The 20,999-nt window shown below is 41.2% G+C and overlaps 1 protein-coding gene across 1 annotated transcript in view; it reads left to right on the top strand.

Moving 5' to 3' along the window:
- Positions 1–16,400, top strand: part of Stam2 (signal transducing adaptor molecule 2) — a 49,059-nt gene extending 32,659 nt beyond the window's left edge. The window contains exons 9-14 of the mRNA XM_048425972.3: positions 1,251–1,333; positions 1,467–1,554; positions 2,731–2,785; positions 6,993–7,143; positions 10,602–10,771; positions 13,673–16,400. Of these exons, the coding sequence (XP_048281929.3) occupies positions 1,251–1,333; positions 1,467–1,554; positions 2,731–2,785; positions 6,993–7,143; positions 10,602–10,771; positions 13,673–13,901 (776 nt within the window). The 3' untranslated portion in view covers positions 13,902–16,400. The remainder of the gene's footprint in view (positions 1–1,250; positions 1,334–1,466; positions 1,555–2,730; positions 2,786–6,992; positions 7,144–10,601; positions 10,772–13,672) is intronic.
- The last annotated feature ends 4,599 nt before the right edge of the window (positions 16,401–20,999 follow it).

Here is a 20,999-nt window from a genome sequence, read left to right as displayed (position 1 = left end):
CGTGCAGAGCCCTAGGTTTGCTCCCAGTCTTCCTTTAGTAATATTATTTTTAACCAGTAAAAGGTAGTCTTGATCCTCACCCCTGTGTTTTGTTGAGCTTTCTTTATGTAGAACTCAAAGTCAGCCAGATACTTAAGTTGGGTGCCTGCTGGGCTCCATTCTTTGTTTCCAGTGTTTTTTATAGTAACTTTGTTTCAGTCGAAATTTAGCTAAAATTAAGTGCATTTTAGCACTGCTCCAAGGAACTTGGTTTTTTTTTTTAAATTTATATGCATTAGTGTATTTTTAAATTTATGTGCAGTGGTATTTTGTAACTCCAGTACCCTAGAACTGGAATTACAGACAGTTAGGAGCTGCCATGTGGGTAGGAATTGAACCCAGTTCTCTGAAAGAGCAACCAGTGCTCATAACCACTGAGCCATCTCTCCATCCCCGTCCAGGGAACTTGTGTTAGATAGTTTCCAGGATATGTATATATTTCCTTCCTTTCTGCCTCCCTGCCTCCCTCCCTCTTTCCCTCTTTCCCTCCCTCCCTCCCTCCCTCCTTTCTTTCCTTCCTTCCTTCCTTCCTTCCTTTCATCTAGTTCTTATAGACCAGACTGCCTTGAACTCACAGAGATCCGCCTGCCTCTGCTTCCTGAGTGCTGGGATTAAAGGTGTGCACCACTGCCCAGCTTCAGGATATGTATATTTATAAATCATTTTTCAACATCCTCTCTATGAAATACTTTTTTGTTGTTGTAGCTTTAGTACTATTTTTAACTATCAGAGTTAGGTTAAATCAGGTCTATATTTTCTCCAGATAGGAAATACAGGTTGGGCTTTTTATTTATAAATATTGAAGTTCCGAGTATAGATGGAACTTAACAGTTATAAGTGAACTGGCGTAAGGATAGAGTCTGTTCGCTTGTGTGTTTCTTCGCCCCGGTGGTAACATTCAGTTTTCAGCTAAGTGGCTGTAGTGACAGCACCTGCAAATGCTGCTCACTTTCCTACTCGAATGTAGGTTCTGTGAGCACACAATTCTTCTGCCTGTTAACTGGGGTGTGCGTAAGTACTGGGAAGGAGGTTCGGCACACTGTGAGTGCTGAGTAAATATTGTGTGTGGTGAATGACTGTATGTGATATACTGATTATGAAGTGTGATGACCAAAGAGCCCTTCCCACCCATGGATAATAATAGACCACTTAGAAATACTACATCACCAAAGTAAATGTTGAAGAACTTATAACTCACTTTGTTTCCACAGCAACGGTGGACAAATTGAATGTACTTGATGATGAAGTAGAGGAAATTAAGAAATCAGAGCCTGAGCCTGTTTATATAGATGAGGTAACATCCTTTTGTTTAATAAACTACCAAGATTTTAAAGGCGTATTGTCTTTGAGGATGTCTGGGAGCGGTGCTTTTCTGTTCAGCAGAGGTAACTCTTTGGACTGCTTAGTGTCACCTGTTCCTTTTTTAGGATAAAATGGATAGAGCCCTGCAGGTTCTCCAGAGCATAGATCCGAAGGATTCAAAACCTGACTCCCAAGAGCTCTTGGACTTAGAAGGTATTAGTTAATACCGCTTGACATATATATTGCTTGTTTATAGTGTCTTGAAGTTATTTTTCTGCCTCCAGTTTGCTTTCTGAGATTTGAAATTCTGGTGAAAAACAGATGTGTGTAATAAAGTAGTGAAAGGATCATCAAGGCATCATCAAGGCCATTCACGAAGGGAGTCCTTGTGTTTCCTTAAGATCGTTGTGAAGTTGGCCACAGAAAGGGCAGAGTTAGAAATAACAGCCTACTAAATCAATCAAATGTACACCTAAAAGTGCTTGTTTTGTTTAATGGTCTCCTTACTGTGTATCCTTTTGTCACTAAGAGATTAAAGCAAACAGATATTCTTTTGTGTTTTAAGAATCCTTAGGTTTCTACACCAAAACCAACCAGCCAACCAAAAAAGCAAACAAAAACCTGCAGTACTTTGGGGATCTGGGGATAGGGGTTTGTACATATAATTCTTGCATGAAGAAAGCTAAGGCAGGAAGGTTGTCATGAGTACAAGGCCAGTCTGGACTATGAAGGGAGACCTTGTCAAAAAACCCACAAAACCAAACAATTTCCTTTGGAAAAATTACAGTACATAGAGAAATCTTAAATTTTTTTATACAAGGAAGCTTGGCTCTGAATATGGAGCTTTTCCCATTATATTTGTGGTTTTAATGTTTGGAAATATATGAAGTACTTATATTTTTATTAGTGTTTTTTATGTTTTTATACAAGTGCGTGGTATAGGGTGTGGGCTAGTATCCCATGTGCACATGTGGAGTGCAGAGGATGTCTTTCTGCAGGTGCCTCTGTCCCACATTCCTATTTAATGTGCATGCACATGTGTACATACTTTATACAGTATGGGTCAGGTTCACTGTACTTACCTAGTAGTTCCGTAGATCTCTTCAGGCTTCGGGATAACTGTCACAGTTACCTCTATAAACTTGGTTAATGACTCCAGGAACAAGATGGGATTTTTATTCTAATCTTGACCTTGCCTTGGTCTGTGATAGTAGTATAGAGCAGTAAAGGTGCTTTGAATGTTGATAAGAATAGATCTTTTATCATCTCTAGCATAAGCTTATTTCTCTGTATTTTATATTATGATGCATGTTCTCTTGTTTAAAGATTGTTGAAACTGACTTAAGCTGAATTAAGTTTCTGTGTTTGTAATTATTTCTGTATTTACAGATATTTGCCAACAGATGGGTCCAATGATAGATGAGAAACTTGAAGAGATTGATAGGTGAGGTTTTTCTTGCACTGGAAAACAGTATCATTTCCATGTTTGCTTGTTTTGAGTGAGCTTTCAGCTGGAGAAAGCGCTTCCGGAACTGTAAAATCTATTGCAGTTACTATTTAGTTGCCAGAGGCTTACAGCTGGTTGCTGTATTGCTATTTATTCTGGGAACATTCTTTTTCATCAGTGGTAGTGATCTTATGTGCATAGAATCATGGTTGCATTGGATCACACCAGTCACTTTGTTTTGGGGCTGGAATTGAGTAATTAAGAATAAAGTGAATTGAGGACAAAATGCAAATGAGAGTTAAGCATTGACTTGCTACACACCCAAAAGTGACATCTGTGTACATTACAAGGAAAATTTCTCTAGTTTGAGGAGCTAAATGCAATGTAGTGACTTTTTCTGTTTTCTCTATGTCTCTGTGTTCCTGTTGCCCTTTCAGATCCCCTGCCTCTGGTTTTGCTGCTCTGGAGAAGGGGCAGCAGCACTTGTGGGTCAGCCGACTGTCAGCCATCAGGCTGAGCCATTCTGCCATTTGCCAGCTCTCTCTCTGAACTGGGAAGAGACACTTGAGGACTAAAGTCCAGGGGAAGGAGTTAGTCTCCATTCTTCTCCCTTCCAGCCCCTAAGCATTGAACTGCTGTTTAAATAGTACAGGAAGGAAAAAATTAAGCTGTTTAATTTTCTAGTAGATTTTTTTAAAGTAGGAATAGCAAACTTGATGATTCATTCAAAGAAAAATAGTTTTGTTCCTTAGAATATTTTTAAATTATTTTATTTTATAAGTATTTTGCCTTCATGTATGTCTGTGCACTATATATGTGCCTGATGCATGCAGAGGCCAGAAGAGGGCATCAGATCCCCTAGAACTGGAGTTATAGATGGTATGGTTATGGGCTGAGAATCGAACCTGGGTCCTTTGGAAGAGTAGACAATGTACTTAACAATTGAGCCATCTCTCTAGCTCCTCCATAACATACTTTTACAAATCCTTTATGTTTTTACAAAATGAAATAATCAGAGGTATATTAATCACATGCCTACTTACACATCTTCTACGAACTATTAGTGAGTAACCGACTGGAGAAATTGAGAAAGAAAATGACCAGATTGCCATCGGAGTGACTAGGAGTATAGGCATCCATTTTCTTGGACCGAAAAATCACCCAAGCCATGTGAAGTCCATCCTAAACCTGGGGAGATATTCAGTGATCAGATGGTGTGGTGTACAGCACAGTGATATTTATGATCATAAAAATGCAGCTAACTAAAATGCCTTTTAGTGTGAGATTGATTTTCAAAATTAAACATTATGTATTTCATAGTAGAAACCATTGCCATTGATAAATATTTGTTGATATGGAATGATGCCATATATATAAGGGGAGGTATGACAGGGTAACCTTATTTTTGTTCAATAAAAAGAATGTCACTAAAGAAAACTCTAAAGGAATTAAAGCTCAGAGTACCAGTCTCTGATGTCAGTTAACTCTGAATGAGAGCTGGCTGTTAAGCACTGTCAGCTAGCTGGTGTCCATGTTTCTTAGCAGTGGGCAGAGATGCAGCTTCCGTGCTAGGGAATGCTTTTCAGTCTCTTTGATTGTTTGCTCCTGTCAAGAATTCAAAGATAGATATAAATAATTTTTTCCTTGAATAAAATCATCAATGGTTTGCTATTCCTACAGGTGGCGCTGGGGGTGGGAATAAAACTCCATGGCTAGAAAATTAAATTGTACGTTTCATTTGCCAACTCAAAGAATGGAATTTTTTAACATTTGCAGCGTCAGGAATTACAACTGCTGTCCTGTGTATCTATGTTCTAAACTGTTGCACTCTGATTTTCCACGGCCTTCCCTAAATAATTATTTACCATCACATTGTCCTTTTCACCCTTCCTTTGTGTACCCGGATAGTCTGCTTTTCTTTGCGCCATCTGTTTGACCTGCCTGGGCTGTCTCTCCAGTCCCCAGCTCACATTCATCTCTTAAGTTCTGTGTTCTCTCTCAGTTGTATGTTACATCACTTGCTATGTGTGTATGTGTGTGTGCACGTGTGCACGGTTTTTACTGGTTTCCTAGTAGTAGAGACTCATGTCCTCATTGTTCTAGTGTAGTTCTGAGCACAATCCAGTAGAGCCTGCTTTTGCTTTGGATTCTCGTGGATCTTGAAAGGTTTTTTCATGCACAACTATCAGGGCCTTCCAGTGCTCAGTATTTCACCCATATGCTTTATATGGGTTATAGACCAGGTTCTTATGTTAGTTCTTAGTCACACATTTAATAGTATGCTCATTTAGTTTCTGTAGATTTAGGTGCTTTGCAGCAGATACTACTGAATCATTGCAAGAGAAGAAACAGCACCTTTTCCTTTGCTAGATAACAGATGTTAATAAAGGAGAGATGGCTGTTTTTGTGGTGGGCTGTCTGTTTGCTTCTGCTTCTCCCCTCTGTAGACCGAACCACCTTCATATAGGTGCTTTAGACCAGATAAAAAGTAGCCATTTAACTTGTACAAATTGGTCCATTGTAAATTGCCATTTATTCCTTCTAGGAGACTAGGCAGAATTGTACTAAATGAGAGGATTTTTGCTGTATGTTCCCTGGGCAAATGTTTTTTTGGATTTGTTGTTTGTTATACAATAAGATATCTGGTTTTATTTTTACTTCCTCAAAACCTCCAAGTGAGTAAAGATTAGTGGAGACTAGCGCACACACACACACACACACACACACACACTCGCGCACACACACATATGTATAATGATTTTACTTGTGTTTTCTTGGTAATATTCAAATAATCTTTTATTTTACTTTTATTGATTCTTTGTGGATTTTACATCATGCATTTCAATCCCACTTATCTCCCCATCTTCTCAAATCTGCCTTCCGCCCTTCGCCCTGGCAGCCTTCCCCGAAATCAAAACTAAATTTAAATGTAAAACCAAATGAGACAAAACAAAAACAAACAGAAAGCCTTGTTGTGGAAGCTGTAGTGTGACTGTTGAAACAGTTTACCCTTTAGTCCGTTCATCTTTACTTGCAAGTATTCATTGTCACTGTGATTGGTATGCTTTGAGGACCTGGTTCGTACTACACTGTCAATATTGAGATCTCACTGGGGCTCCTCTTGGTTATCCTGTGTCATGGGGATCCTGCTGCTTTGGATCTGTAGGTTCATCCTCTTCACATGCTCCAGCAGTTAATAGATTGGGATTTTAGGGGTGGGCCAACTCCTCATAGTCTTGGTTCTGGGCCTGGGTGGTAGCCAGGTTGGTAGCTTGCTAGCACTTTTCCTCATCGTCATTACCCAGATGAGCTCTCCGGCACTGCCTTGGCTAGCTTACCATGCTATAGCATGAGGGCAGGGCCAGCTTCCTGCTCTCTGGCCCTCAGATCTGGCCCCCCTCTCTCATATCACCAGGGCCAGCTCTACTGTTTTGCACAAGCAAGGTCCAGGACCCTCTCTCCTGATCGTTGATTGCTGTTAGGGGCATCTCTCCTGCTCTCACACCCTTGGGACTGGCTCTCCTGCTACCAACAGGGTCAGCTCTCGTGTGCTGCCCAGGTGGGGTGCAGGGCCTGCTCTTCTGTGTGCTGCAGCTGGTGCAGGGCCTGCTCTTCTGTGTGCTGCAGCTGGTGCAGGGCCTGCTCTTCTGTGTGCTGCAGCTGGTGCAGGGCAGGGTCCGTTCTCTCGCTCCTCTGTCAGAGCCGGGGTCAGCTCTCCTGCATACCACAGGTAGCCAGGGGTGGAGGAAGGAGGCATCATTTTCTCACCCATATCATCGTATAGCAGAAGAGGGGTTAAATAATTCCTTAGCTGACTTTTCATGGATCTAAGCGAGTGTGTGTGATTGTTTTTTTCCATGTGCTCTTGTTTAAGTCACAGACGCTCTGGGTATCACCTGCACACTGTGCTAGTGAGATTTATAACTAAGGCTTAGACTTTTACTGAAGTGGGACTATTTTTCTTTGTAATTGAATTTTCAACATAAATCTATAATATATTAAAGTAAATTCTAGTACAAATTATGAATTGATTTCCATTAAGAGGTAGAGACCTCACTTTCCCAGCCCAGCTGTTGACTGAAGCAGGTTCCCTCTATGATTATCCTTTTCTTGCGTATGAAAACAGCCTTTTGAAGTATGGATAGACATACTAAACTCAAACAATCCTGTACATTTCTGTGACAATACTTTTCTTCTCTACCAGGCGGCATTCTGAACTGTCCGAGTTGAACGTGAAGGTCTTGGAAGCACTGGACCTGTACAACAAGCTGGTTAATGACACGCCTGTCTATCCGGTCTACTCCAAGCTTCACCCAGCGCACTACCCGTGCACAGCAGCTGGGCTTCCAGTGCAGGTGAGCATTGCTTTCGAGAGAGTAGTCAGCTTTTTAAAGTTAAATGTTTAAGAGCATAATATTAAAGATCTATTGCCCTTGAATAACATTATAAAACTCAGGTTGGAGGAAAGGCTCAGCCACTAAAGGCTAGGCTTACAACCCAAAGAAATTTTAAAGTTGCCTGGGTCAGCTTCCCTTTACTGTGACAGAGTACTGGAAAAAAATCAACTAAAAGGAGGAGAGGTTTGCTTGGCCTAATGATTCCAAATGTCTGAGTTCATGGCCAGCTGGCTCCATTGCCCTGGGCCTGGAAGAACGTGTGGAACACAGCCACCCCCTCCTCATGGCAGTTGGGAAGCGGAGCAGTGAAGGTCTGGGGCTGACCTGAACCTTTGAATGTTCTCAGCGACCCATTTCCTCCAGCAGATCCTCACATTATGTCCCACCCACTGTGGGCTCACTAGCACGTTGATCTGTTATCTCGCAAAGTTAGCTCTCAAGCACCAAACAACTGGAAGCCAAACCTCCCAGCACACAGCCCAGCCTTTGGTGTGCTGTGTAAACCCGCTGGGTTCTGTTCAATAAGGAGATCAAGTATTTCTTTCAGAGCTTCCTTCAGGGTTTGTCCTAGGTAATTGTTTAAAGATTAGATAATAAGCGCCTTCTTTTTTCATTTTTCTTTATTTTTCTCTCATATATTACATTCCAACTAGTTTCTCCTCCCTCCACTCTTCCCAGTCTCTCCCCCAGAATCTCTTCTCTCCCCCACATTCACTCCTCCTTTTCCCTTCAGAAAAGGACAAGCAGGGATATCAACCAAACATGGCATATCACGTTACAATAAGACGAGGCATGTTCCCTATTAAGGCTAGACAAGACAATACCAAGCTACACACCAGAACATATGTGCAGAAGACCTAGGTCAGACCGTGATTGTTGCATCAGTCTCTGTGAGCCCCTATTAACCCTGGTTAGTGTGGGCCGTTTTCTTATGGTGTTCTACAATCCTTCCTCCCCCTTTTCTGCAGGATTCCCATGCTCTGCCTAATGTCTGGCTGTGGGTCTCTGCATCTAAGAGCTTCTTATTTTCTCAGAGCATGCCTTATATTTTCTTAGATTCATGACTTCAAAATGTTTTTTTTAGAAAAAAAAACAGGCAGTGATGGTACACACCTTTGTGAGGCAGAGGCAGATGGATCTCTGAGTTTGAGGCCAGCGTTGTCTACAGAGTGAGTTCCAGGATGGCCAGGGCTACACAGGGAAACCCTGTCTCAAACAACCAAAAAAAGTCTGTGTAATAAAGCTTTGCTGAGGCCCCTGGGGTGCACCGTCATAAGCTGACCGTTAACAGCATCAGCATCGCTTTCCCGTACTTCCCATGTCCGTGTGCTTGCCGTCTGCCATTAGAAAACTTAGTTTTTTAAATATCCCCAATTCTGAAATATTTTTCAAATTTTGGCCAATTAAATTTATACTGAACATGGATGAGCAAAATTCGTGTTAATTTATGAAAACCAGTAGAGTGTGTGAAGGAGACACCAAGGAGAAAAGTAGAGTGTGGGAGCGTAGCTTAGGTGATGTAACACACTGTAATTGCTACGTTTTTTAGAGGTTACTGTGGTGACTGTCACACAGAGAAGCATCTACCAAGCCATGCTCTGACCTTTCTTTTTTTTTTTTAAAAGGTTTATTTATTTATTATGTGTACAGTAATCTCAATATTCTGTCTGTGTGAATGCCTACAGGCCAGAAGAGGGCACCAGATCTCATTATAGATGGTTGTGAGCCACCATGTGGTTGCTGGGAATTGAACTCATGACCTTTGGAAGAGCAGGCAGTGCTCTTAACCACTGAGCCATCTCTCCAGCCCATGCTCTGACCTTTCTGAAAATGACCTATGAGCTTAGAAAGGATTTCTGGGTACAAAGAGACTCCTGAAGTTTTTCCACTGTTCCTTCTGTTTTCAAAACTGTATTTGTTGCTCCTGTGAAGGTGGAGCGGAGTGGAAATGTCTGTCCACTGTGCGGTAGACTGTGTCTGTGAAGGTGGAGCGGAGGGGAAATGTCTGTCCACTGTGCGGTAGACTGTGTCTGAAGGTGGCCGTTCCTGTGCCAGCTTCTGTCCGCACTCGATGCACAGCTGTTCTTTTTTTGCCTTAAGGCTTCCTAAGGGTTTACTTTTCTCACACAGCCTCTTAGTATATGAATTCATGTGTGAGTTTATTTGAAGTATCCAAAAATTCCTATTCTGTTTTGAAAAATGTGTCTAAGAGTAGATGGAGCTACAGCAACATTAGGTATGTCTGAGAGGACACTTAAACCATGAGCTTACATCAGTGCTCACAGTCTCAGCCTCTTAGCGGTGGGCTGCCAGTCATTGCTAGAGAGAGAGAGAATGTCATGGGACTTAATGTAGTTTATGTGACATGCCTACTATTCTAAATTTTAATATGATCTTTGCTTTAAACAAAACTACACCAGTGATTACTGCTATATGGGATTTATTAAGCATATGAATTGTTTTGAATGCTGTTATGAGTAGACCAATAGACTCCGTTCTTAGGGAGCTGTCCTATGCAAATTGCATAGATATACATAAGAATCTGGTGATTGGAGTTTCCTAAGGATGCAGTTATTCTTATCCTCACAGCTTCTTTCTCTCTTACCTTCTGAAGGCAGGTAAGTGTCTTAGGCTTTATTGCTGTGAAGAGACACCATGACCAGGGCAACTCTTAAAAAGGAAAGCATTTTGTTGGGGTGGCTTACAAGTTCAGAATTAAGTGCATTATCACCATGGCAAGAAGCATGGTGGCAGGCAGACATGATGGTGGAGAGGAGCTGAGAGCTCTACATCTAGGTCTGCAGGCAGCAGGAAGAGAGAGTGACACTGGGCTTAAATCTGAAACCTCAAAGCCCATCCCCAGTGACCAATGCCTCTAACAAGAACACACCCCAAGCAACGCCACACCTCCTAATAATGCCGCTTCCTGTGAGCCTGTGGGGAACATTTTCATTTAAACCACTGTAGCAGGAGATGTGGTGCACAATGCAGAGAGGGGCTTGGTCCTGGCCTCTCTTTGAACCTTCTGTTCAACACAGAGGAGGTGGAGGAGGCATCCTGAACGAGAGTGTCAAGACTTGTCATTATCGTGGTGGCCTCGAGTGGTCAGGGAAGGCTCTGTGGCAAGATGTATGTTATTAATAAGCACTCCTGATAGATTCCAGCTTTAAAATAGTTCCCATTTTTTCCCTTCAAAACTGAAAGTCAAAGAACAATTAAAAACATTGTAAATGTTTATTGATTAGACACCTTGAATTGGAAGCTCTCCATTTTTTGTTCCGGTGTGGAAAGATTGGTAGAATCAGATTGCTCCCCAAATAATTAAAAATGTTACTCCCTTTAAGTCTTACAGTTTTGCCTATGTTTAGTGAATGATTGAGAGAGCAAGGTATCATTTTTTTCTCTATGATTAACAGACATACCCAGTTCAGACGCATGGTGGGAACTACCTGGGTCATAACATTCACCAAGTGCCTGTTGCCCAGAGCTATGGCCTAGCACCTGATCCTATGGGCTCACTGAGATCTCTGCCTCCAAATATGAGCTCCGTAGTAACAACACATACCGTCCAAACTCCATATTTAAGGTAAGTTTTGGAGAGCTGTGTTAATTTTTCTTAGTTTTAGATTGAGAACCTACAAACTCTTCTCCTTACACTAAGTAATGGTCCTAATTTTTACTTTCGTTGTTGTTGCTTGTTTGTTTGTTTTTTGAGACAGGGTTTTTCTACGTAGCCCTGTCTATTTTAGAATTCACTGTGTTGACCAAACTGGCCTTGAACTTTCAGAGAAGTTAACTACTTCTCTCACCAAGTAGAATAGTGTTATACCTTGATAGTTGCGAAAATTTAAACACATAATTTAAGACCCTAAACAAAAATCTTTTTTCTTTCTTTTTTTTCTTTTTCTCTTTTTTATTTATTTTTTATTTTGATTTTGTTTTTAAGGACAAGGTTTCTGTGTAGCCTTAGCTGTCCTGGAACTTGCATTGTAGACCAGGCTACCCTAGAACTCACAGAGATCTGTCTGCCTCTGCTTCCTGAGTGCTGGGATTAAGGGCATGCACCACCACCGGTTGGCTCCTAGACAAAGTCTTTATTTTGTATGTAGTGGTTGTTCATAGGGATTGATGCCATGGTGTTCTTAGCACATGCTTATTAGTTAGCTTAATGAAGTAATGTCAGGATACTTATCTGTGTGCACTCCTAAATGTTAAAAAAAAAAAAAGTTACTGCTTCATCCATAAAAGAAAATAAGTTTGAATGATGGACTTTGGTTTAATATTTTTAATCAAAAATTTCTCTGATAATCATGTTTTGAATTTTTAATCTATAATCATGTTTTAAATCTTCCAATCTGTTTACTTTATCACAGAAAATATGCATTCAGTATTATATGTAGTTACCCTCCAAGGTCCCTCCCTTTTCAACTTAAAGTCCATGAGTAGGAAGTTTAAAGACTAATGAACTGTATCTGTGGGTTAAATGACAAATGACAGTTTTATTATTCTGAATGACAGTAGAAATTATGAGAAAAACTAGTGTAATATCAACATTAATCCTCTACTGTAAGCAACATATTTGGTGTGGTTTAAGATTAAATATGTGTCATAAATCTGTGTCATAGTAGCAATAGGAGAAAAGCAAAGTCTTGTAATTTGATATGGTTTATTTCCCACTTAGAGTGTGAGTCAGTCTGTCTAAGTGATTGATCCATAAAGTACTATGCACAATGCAGGGTACACAGTTGTGCAGGGTACATGGTTGTACAGGTACACAGTTGCGCAGGGTACACTGTTGCGCAGGTACGCAGTTGTTCAGGGTACACGGTTGTGCGAGTACATGGTTGTGCATGACACACAGTTGTGCAAGGCACACTGTTGTCTCTTTTTAAAGTGCTGAGGTCTTGTCAAATAAAAGCTTAGGGGTGTGGGGATGCAGAGGTTCATCTTGAGTAGGGCTCTGCTCTCTGAAGCAGGTCATAGGGATCACAGACAAAAATAGTTTGCTTCTTCAGTGCAAGGTTAAAGCCAGTTAAGTAAGCCTTGTAATCTTAGATTTTGCTGCTTTTTCAGCACCCCTTTTTTTTACTGTTTTTCTTCATTCAAAGTTTACTATAATGTACAGGAGACTCCAAGATAACAACACTGCATTCTAACTATCCCACGGAACCTTGAGGTTTAAATAAAAATAGAGGTCTTTGGATACAGAGGCAAAGAGATCTTCTATTTTATAGATGGGTAGATAGGTAGATAGATAGATAGATAGATGGATAGATAGATAGATGATAGATGGATGGATGGATGGATGGATGGATGGATGGATGGATGGATGGATGGATAGATAGGTAGGTAGATAGATAGATGGGTAGATAGGTAGATAGATAGATGGATAGATAGATAAGTGGATAGATAGATGGGTGGATGGATAGATAAGCACATCAGTACTCAGTGTTGTCTCGGGTGAAGGAACAGCTTGTTTTTGTCTGATTTCTTACTTCCACTGTAGCTCGTCTTCACTGAGTTTCCTCGCTTGTTTGTTTGAAAGCCTCCCCTCCTCCCCTGTCTCTTTGGGGTGTTTTAGGATTTCTCTTGCCCCCTTTGTCACCTGATCCCTCTCATTTCCTTTTTCTTTATTTGTGTGTGCGGTGTGGGTGCATTTATGTGGTTGTATTTACCTTTCTGGTTTGCTGCCCATGTGGACATGTGTGGAGGCCAGCAGTCAGGGCGTCTTCTTCAGTCTCATCTACACAACTGTTTGGTTTTTATTTATTTTAAATTATGTGTGTGTGGTTGTTCTGTCTGTATGCGTGTCTGTGAACCATGTGTGTGCCTGATGCTTTCCAAGGCCAAAACAGATACCAGATCCCCAGGATGAGCTACAGATGATTGTGAGCTGCCATGTGGGTGCTGGAAATCAAGCTGGGTCTTCTGGAAGAGCAACCAGTGTTCTTAACTGCTGAGCCATCTCCCTAGCGCTATCCACCTCTCTGTCTGTCTATTTATTTATTTTGGATGCATTCCCTCACTGAATCTGGAGCCAAGCAGTCTGTTTTGGCTAGACTGATGAGGCAGAGAAGCTGCCTCTGTCTCCTGGTCCTGGGTTAGCCGAGGCTCCAGGTTCAGGTCCTCACGCTTTCACAGTGTGCACTGTCTCTACCGAGTCAGTTCTCCAGCCCTGCTCTTCTCAGTAAGCATAAAAAAAATCATGCCAGGCAGCGGTGGCACACGCCTTTTAGTCCCAGCACTCACTGGGAGGCAGAGGCAGCACATCTCTGTGAGTTCGAGGCCATTCTGGTCTACAGAGAGAGAGAGTTCCAGGACAGCCAGGACTGCTACACAGAGAAACCCTGTCTCAAAGAAACAAAATTATGTTAACAGTATCTGATGACTACATAAGCTTGAAAAGAAGATGGAAGACGCTTTGTCATGATGCTCTGTTGCCATAATGTAACCTAAATGTCATTTCTGTGTGGAATTTCTTTGACAGCCCTGCACAGGACACTGTGTCCAGCCCTTCTTATGGGAACCAGAGCTCTCATCTTCAGTCAGCTGCAGGTCTGTCTGCCTACACACAGCCCGTGGGGATGTCAGCCGATGCGTCCTCTTACCACAACACAACATCCGGGCTGCCACAGCTGGCTGGCTTTCCAGTGGCGGTCCCTGCACCTCCAGCCGCACAGCCGCCCCCCAGCTACCACCAGCAGCCTCTCCTTTAGAGACATACCAGAGCTGTTGGAGTCCCCGGATGTGTGTCACTCAACCCAGACGGTTCTGATGGGAAATATTAAGACTTTCCCGTCTCAATCAGAAAGAACCATGAATAATAAAGCACAAAACCCACCTTACCCTGAAGGCCATAAAAGGGTTGGTTTTTTTTTCAAGTCCAGTTCGCTTGAAGCTCATCTTTTGATCAGAGGCAGCTTACAGATGTTTCGGGTTAGTTTTGCTGTACTTTCTGGGCCCTCAGTGAGTAAGTAGCCTTATAACACTACAATGGTATAAAATAGGAGTTGAGAGTTTTCTTTAAGGAAACGATTGTTTCCTTTAAGATGTGATTTGAGGAGCTGAGGAGCACTGAAGACCTTTAAGTGTTTTTGTCTGCGGTTTTTTTTTTTTTCTAATTTCCCCCACCCTATTACTTTTAGTGTAAGTCTTTAGCTTGCCGGTGTCTTCCTGTGGGCTCCGTAAATTACAGCTGTGTTTGCAGTGCTGTCGGTCCTGCTCAGTGTTATGCTGAGTAATAATTAGCATGTAATTGTCTACAGAAGCTAGAGCAATTTGGAAGGAACAAAAGTGTTTTCTGTTACCAGCAGTGAAAGCCAGTCAGTGCAAATGTGGCTAAGCAGTTAGCCGATCCTGTGACAGCAGTGGGCCTAGGAATGCCCCGTACAGTGTTAGCCTTCCCTGAAGAAAGGAAAGGCTTTCTGTCCCTCGCATTTAGAATTGCCACTGTTGGCCTTTTCAGGTGACTTTGGCCTTGTCTCCTGAAGGTGCTGTTATTTGGCTTTCCTTCCTGCCAAGCCCTTAGAGAGTATACTTCTTAGGGAGACTTTCTTCCTAATCTGCCCTGGTAGAAACCATCCTGGGTGTGAAGTGCGAGGTGGGTGTGTTACCTTCTTACAGAAGTGACTGACATTCCAGTGGTAAGCTGCTGAAGGAGTTGTGTGTTCCCTCAGAAGTACAGCTGAGCCTTTGCAGAAACAGCAGGCAGCGATTTGGTGGAAAGGGTGTGACTGACAGGAGAGGACAGGCTGTCTTTCTCAAGTCACGGTTTAAATTAGTGCATAAATTAGTTCATTAGATCCTACGTACTGTGGGAGCTGGTGATAAACTAAAGGGGTTTTCTCTTAAAACTTTGCACACTACTCTATTGTACCAACTTTTTACATAGCAACAAGCTAGAAAACACAGATGCACGGGCTTCAGATACATTATACCTAGACTACAAACATGTTTCAAGCTTAATTTTTTAAAAGTAAAATTTTTTGCATGAATGCACTTCTGTATATTTTTAAACACTTAATCTTTCTATTAAAAATCCTTTGGAAGACTATTTGTAAATTTTATCATTAATCTATTTACAGATATTTGATTACAAATATGTTCTTTTTTCAAAGAAACTTTATTCTAGAACATGCTACTGCATAAAACGGCTCACACTGAAGAAAACAGTCGGTACCTGCAAGCCTGTGTTCTGTGAGTGTCTGATGTTAGCACCACAGACTGGAAAGACTTTCAGCATTTAGCCAAACCCCATGTTCTGTTTTACATGTAGCATTTCCTTTCAGGTGAACTCACTTATGTACTTACAAGAATGTACTGCAACATGGCACCTTACTTTTTTGGAAGAAAATCTTCTGTTCTTTAACAATTAAGGAAATAAATTTAAAAATATCCAGTGCTGCTCCGGAAAACGTTTGCATAAATGGCATACCTTACGTTCTCTTCCGAGCTGTTTTTATAAGCTCATCCTAATGTTTGTGCATTCCATGTTTCGTTCTTGTCTAAATTATGAAAGCTTTATTCAGTAGAAGCCTTTAAGTCATTGTAAATACTGCATACTCACTAAATGGGGACCAGACAGTAAAAACTCAGCTGTTTTGGAGTAATAGGACATGATCTGTATATAAATAGTATATATTGGTGTCTGTGAAGTTTAATATATGCAGAAGTTTCCTCCTCAAAATGATTTTATTTTATCCACTCATAAATTTGTGTTGCAGAGTTATTGAAAGCATAAAATGATATTAAATCTGTATTGATCTGGTTTCAGTATTAATGCGAAATGTAAAGATATATTTTTTTCTTCCCATGATCCTATGAACTGTGCTTAATTTAAGATGTTTGTAGTTATTTATTTTCTGCCAAAGGAATAGTCTACCTTCATATTTCTACATTGGGTTCATATTTAATGTTTTCTAACAAAAAATTCATTTTTCATATAAATCTTGATATATTAGAAAAATCCTTTAAAAAAGGAATTTTATGATATAAAACATCCCCTAAGTGTTAAGGTGGGGTATGTTTGAAAAGCGAAGTCAGCCAGCATTCTTTTTATTTGATAATTTGTTTACAAAATTATCTATACATTATCTTTTTACTTAGCATTTAAAGATTGATTTCCATTATGCTCTTTTAAGTACTTGACATCTGACTAATGATTGTACTGTAAATTGAAGATGATAATAAAGTTTCATCCACATTTTGAAAGCTAATTGTAAACATGACTGGTCTACAGATATAACTCAATGGTAGAGTTTGCTCTTCACATATGGAAGGCTTTAATTTTTACCCCAGTGTTGCAAAAAGGTTCAAGATGGCCTTAGAGATCCTTCTCTCTTTTAAAAATTGTGTGTGTTTTATGTATATAGGTGTTTTGTCTGCATATATGTCTGTGTACCACATGCATGCCTGGTTCCCTCAGAGGCCAGAAGAGGGCATCAGATCCCCTCACTGGAGTGAGAGAAGGTCGTGGGCCACCATGAGTGTTGGATGTTGAACTTGGGTCCTCTAGATCTGAGCCATCTCTCCACCCCTGGAATCGCTTTTAAAACTTTTCTTAGGGAAAACAAAGTGCAAGACCCCTGAGTTCTAGGACGGGATTTATTGAATTGTTGTAGTGTGACCCCAGTGGTTTTTGATTTTTTGTTTTTGTTTTTTTGTTTTGTTTTGTTTTGTTTTTGAGTCAGGATTTCTCCATATATCCCTGGCTGTTCTGGAGTTCACTTGAGCTCACAGAGATACATCTGCCTTTGCCTTCCAAGTGTTGGGATTAAAGGCATGCACTACCAACACCAGGTTACTAATGTTGTTTCTAATGCTAATAGATTATAAATAATATATCATCAACTTAATGATTCTACCAAAAGGTAGTTTTCTTTTTTATTTACTTAAACTTTACCTCATAGATAAAAGGAAGGACTCAGTTTGATTTTGTTAAGTTTGTTTGACTTTGTTTTTTCTTTATAAGTTTCTGTTCCCCCCCACCCCCCACCCTGGGGAAATCTTACTATAAATTTGTGAAGCTGAGTTTGAATTTGAGAGTTTTTTTTTTTAACTGACTCTAAAGGAATGATGTGGTTTATGTGCTAGAATGAAATGAAGTGTCCCTTTTACCTCAAACCCATGACTACTTAGAATGTCATATGTGACCTTACTTGGAAATAGTCAGAAGGGAAGGTTAGTTAAGGATGTTGAGCAGAGGCCAATCCAACACTGGGTGGGTTGTAAGTCTATGAGTGTGTCTTCTTAAGATGGAAAGACAGGACCCAGTGAATGAAGCCCCATGGAGGTGGAAACAGAGGACTGCCTAGAACCACAGAAGGAACAGGGAGAGACAGGACTTCAGCCTGAGCTGTTGCGGGCGCACGCTCTGTGAGCACCACAGGTGCAGACTTCTAACCTCCAGAGCTGGGAGAAAATAAGTATCTATTGCTTTAATTAAACCTCCAAAGTTATGGCACTTGATTGCAAAGTCCTGGGAAATTAGCACATAGCCAGTTCTAGGTAACTCTCATTAACATTAGTAGGTTTTCTGTCCTCCCCCCTCAATAATAGGTTTCTCTGCCGATGCAATAAGATGAACTGAAAAAGTGTAAGAGCAGCTTTATTTGGGCAAAGCAACCGCCGGGTGGGTTCTCCAGACCCAGAGATGGAGGTTGGAGAAGCCATGCCCACAAACAAGCAGGGAGACTTTATAGGTTGTAGGCAAGGGGTGATGATGTGTCCACCACAACCTGGGTTTGTGCCGAAGTATAGTCAAAAGCTGAGTGCTTTAGGGGGACACTTGGGCAGCTGGTTACTTCAGGGGAGGAAGCGGCCTTTTGGTGCCATTTCTTTGTTTGGAGACGGGGTTTTGAAGAGATACACAGGAATGGGGCTTTCTGGGTCATGCAGGGAGCTGGAGGTTCCATCCAAACAAACCTTGACACAGAGTTGTCAAAGATGCATGCAGTCCAGTGGGCAGGTATTTTTTTTAACCCTTGCTAAACCACAGTGAAAGTGCATGATGATAGATGAATCTAAAACCCCTATTAACCCATAATCCGTTTTAATAATTTGTTTTCCCATGTCTGTATTTAAGTATTTGTTCCCTTTATGCCAGAGATGTTGACAGGTAACAAAAGGGCTGTTGATTTGGACTTACCGCCCACTCCTCTGCCCATCATGAGTAATGAATAAATATTAAAAGGCAAACAAGGAACACGATTGGCTACTGAACACTGGAGATTAATGGTAAAGATGAAGTTTTTAAAAATAAAAATACTTTCAAAGCAAAGTATTAACAGTACTTGACATGATGTCTAGGAAGCAGTGATTTTTTTTAATTGATATTAAATTCACATTATAAAATTAGCCATTTTAAAGTAAATAATTTTAATGGGATTTACATATATACATTCACAGTTCACTGTGAGTTTGAAAACCAGTTTTGTGTTTGACTCTTTCACTGAATGGCTTTTACTTAACTTGTTTCCGTGTCTGGTGACCACTCCTAGAGCCTTGTGTTTGTCAGGCAAATGTTTTACCTCAGCTATGCTTGATGGTTTTGCTGTTTGTGGTCTTCCCCACCCCGCAAGACAGGTTTTTCATGTGGCTTTGGAACCTGTCCTAGAACTCACTCTAGACCAGGCTGGTCTTGAACTCACAGAGATCCGCCTGCCTGGGATTAAAAGTGTGCGCCACCACCGCCTGGCTGCTGTTTGTTTCTGTTGTAGCATGTATCAATACTTCGTTTCCTTTTATAGGTAAATAATGCTATTATGTGTGCATATACTGCAATACGTAAACACACCTCAGCCAAGACATGATTTCACAGTCAAGATCCTCCCTATTCAGCCTCTAAGCACTGAGATTAAGCCTGGTCCTGAGATCAGAACTTGGTAGCATGGGATGGGCTCAGAGATTGTGTGGTTCTGTCATACAGAATAGGTCCAGCACCAACAGGAACTCAGGCAGGTATACCCAGCACTGTTTTAGGAAGAAGTAGAGGTGACGTCAAGGCCCATTTGGTTCTGAATATAAGGGAGTCTGTATTGAAGCAGATGCAGACACAGTCTGTGTTTCTCCATACCATTTAAAGGTACCTGGGATGGGGGGTTAGAGGGTGGGAGGATCCAGTGTGAGCTCAGGCCTCTGTTGCATTGAATCCCATATTGCAACATTGATCTTACCCCTTTTTCCACCCCTGTGTGCTAGACTGACCCACACCCCCACATTGCTCATGCTTCAATCATTTGGTCCTGTTACATTTTTTTCTTAGTAGAATGCCTTTGCCCATTTAATGATTTAAATGATGTCACTGGCCCCAAACAATGCTATGCTTTTGAAGCAGTTCCCGCTTGCTTGTATTCTGTTCCAGTGTCTCTCTGTTGTAGACAGTATAATTTGTTTTATTTAATGTGCATTTCTAACTGGTCATCTCATTTAAATTATTCTGTATAGAAGTCAGAAAACAAAATAATGGTACTTGCCTTCCCAGACTCCTTTGCAGCCAGAGGTGACCACATGCATCATTTCTGATTCAACAAGATTTAGGTCAGAGGTCTTGGGAAGGTCTTGCTAGGAGGAAAGTAGAAGGTTTTAGAAGAGAAGCTTTGACTTAGTGGAGTCCATGCCAGGACATAAAGCAGCAGTGCTGTGACCCTGTGAGGTAAGTCCCAATGGCTTAGAAAGATAACATCTGTGAGTGACTGTCTCAGTTCCAGTTTGGATTTTATAAGTAAATGAAAATTAAAGATCTTATCTACCGATTTATTGGCCCACTTGCTGTTGGGTAGGGTTTTAAGCTGTGCCTTAATTTCCTAGCCTACATAGGGTCTAAAGAAGCTTTAGAACTCAGGGGCACATTTTAGTTGTATTCCTGGTGCTTGGCGCAGGCACGCAATCTAAATGAAGTAAAGACGAAACTGAGTTTAGGCAAGAGCTGCATGGCACTTTCCAGGGCCCGGTGTTCTAATAACTGGGTTTTCTTTGACCTTGTCTTATCCATGTGCTTGTTTATTGGCTTCCCATTACAATTTTATTTCGTGTAAAGCTATGTGGTCTGTGATACATCTTACAATTCAGGTTGACTTAGAAATGGGAAAGGGCATTAAGTATCAAGAGACAAAGGGCAGGGATAATGAAATGGCTCAGCAACTGCAGGTGCTTGCTGCAAGCCGGATGACCTGAGTTCAATACCCAGAGAGCATTTAAAGGTGGAATAAGAAAGCCAACTTCACAATGAAGGCTTCTGACGCCCATGCCCATGGTGTGGTTCACATGCTCCCCACCACACACACACACACATGAACACACCACAATAATAGTGAATACTTTCTTAAGAGGAAAAATGTGGGTCAGGCTTCAACTTAATGCTCAAGAAAACCAATGTCTTACTTTAAAAAGCACCTTACTGGCTCCAGGGCTCATCAGTGTCCGTCTGCCCTCTTTTAGCCTGAAAATTGCCGTCAAGGCAGAAAGCAGCATGGTGCACATTCTTCCTGACCTGTTGGTGGGAAAGCGTTCATCACAGAATAGGAAAACTAGAACTTTATGTTTTATTTTTGCATGGGTGGGTGTTTTGCCTGCATGTATGGCTGATGTCTGGGGCAGGGCAATAGCACAAGCACATGCAAACTCACAATGAGTAAGCAAAATTGGCCAAGACAACCTGTGAACCAAAAGCATGGAAACCAATGACGTGTGGTCCTAGCCAATCACAACATACCAGCAGTGACTGCCAGTTTCAAAAGGACCAGCCAGAAATGTTCCTGTAGCAGCTTAATTTCCCTAACCCCATAAAAAACCCCAACCTTTTTACAGTAAAGAGC

This window comes from Myodes glareolus, chromosome 21 (genome assembly GCF_982192425.1).
Source record: "Myodes glareolus chromosome 21, mMyoGla1.1, whole genome shotgun sequence".
NCBI classification, from domain to species: domain Eukaryota; kingdom Metazoa; phylum Chordata; class Mammalia; order Rodentia; family Cricetidae; genus Myodes; species Myodes glareolus.
Note: the sequence above shows the minus strand (reverse complement) of the source record. Positions and strands in the feature narration are given on the sequence as shown.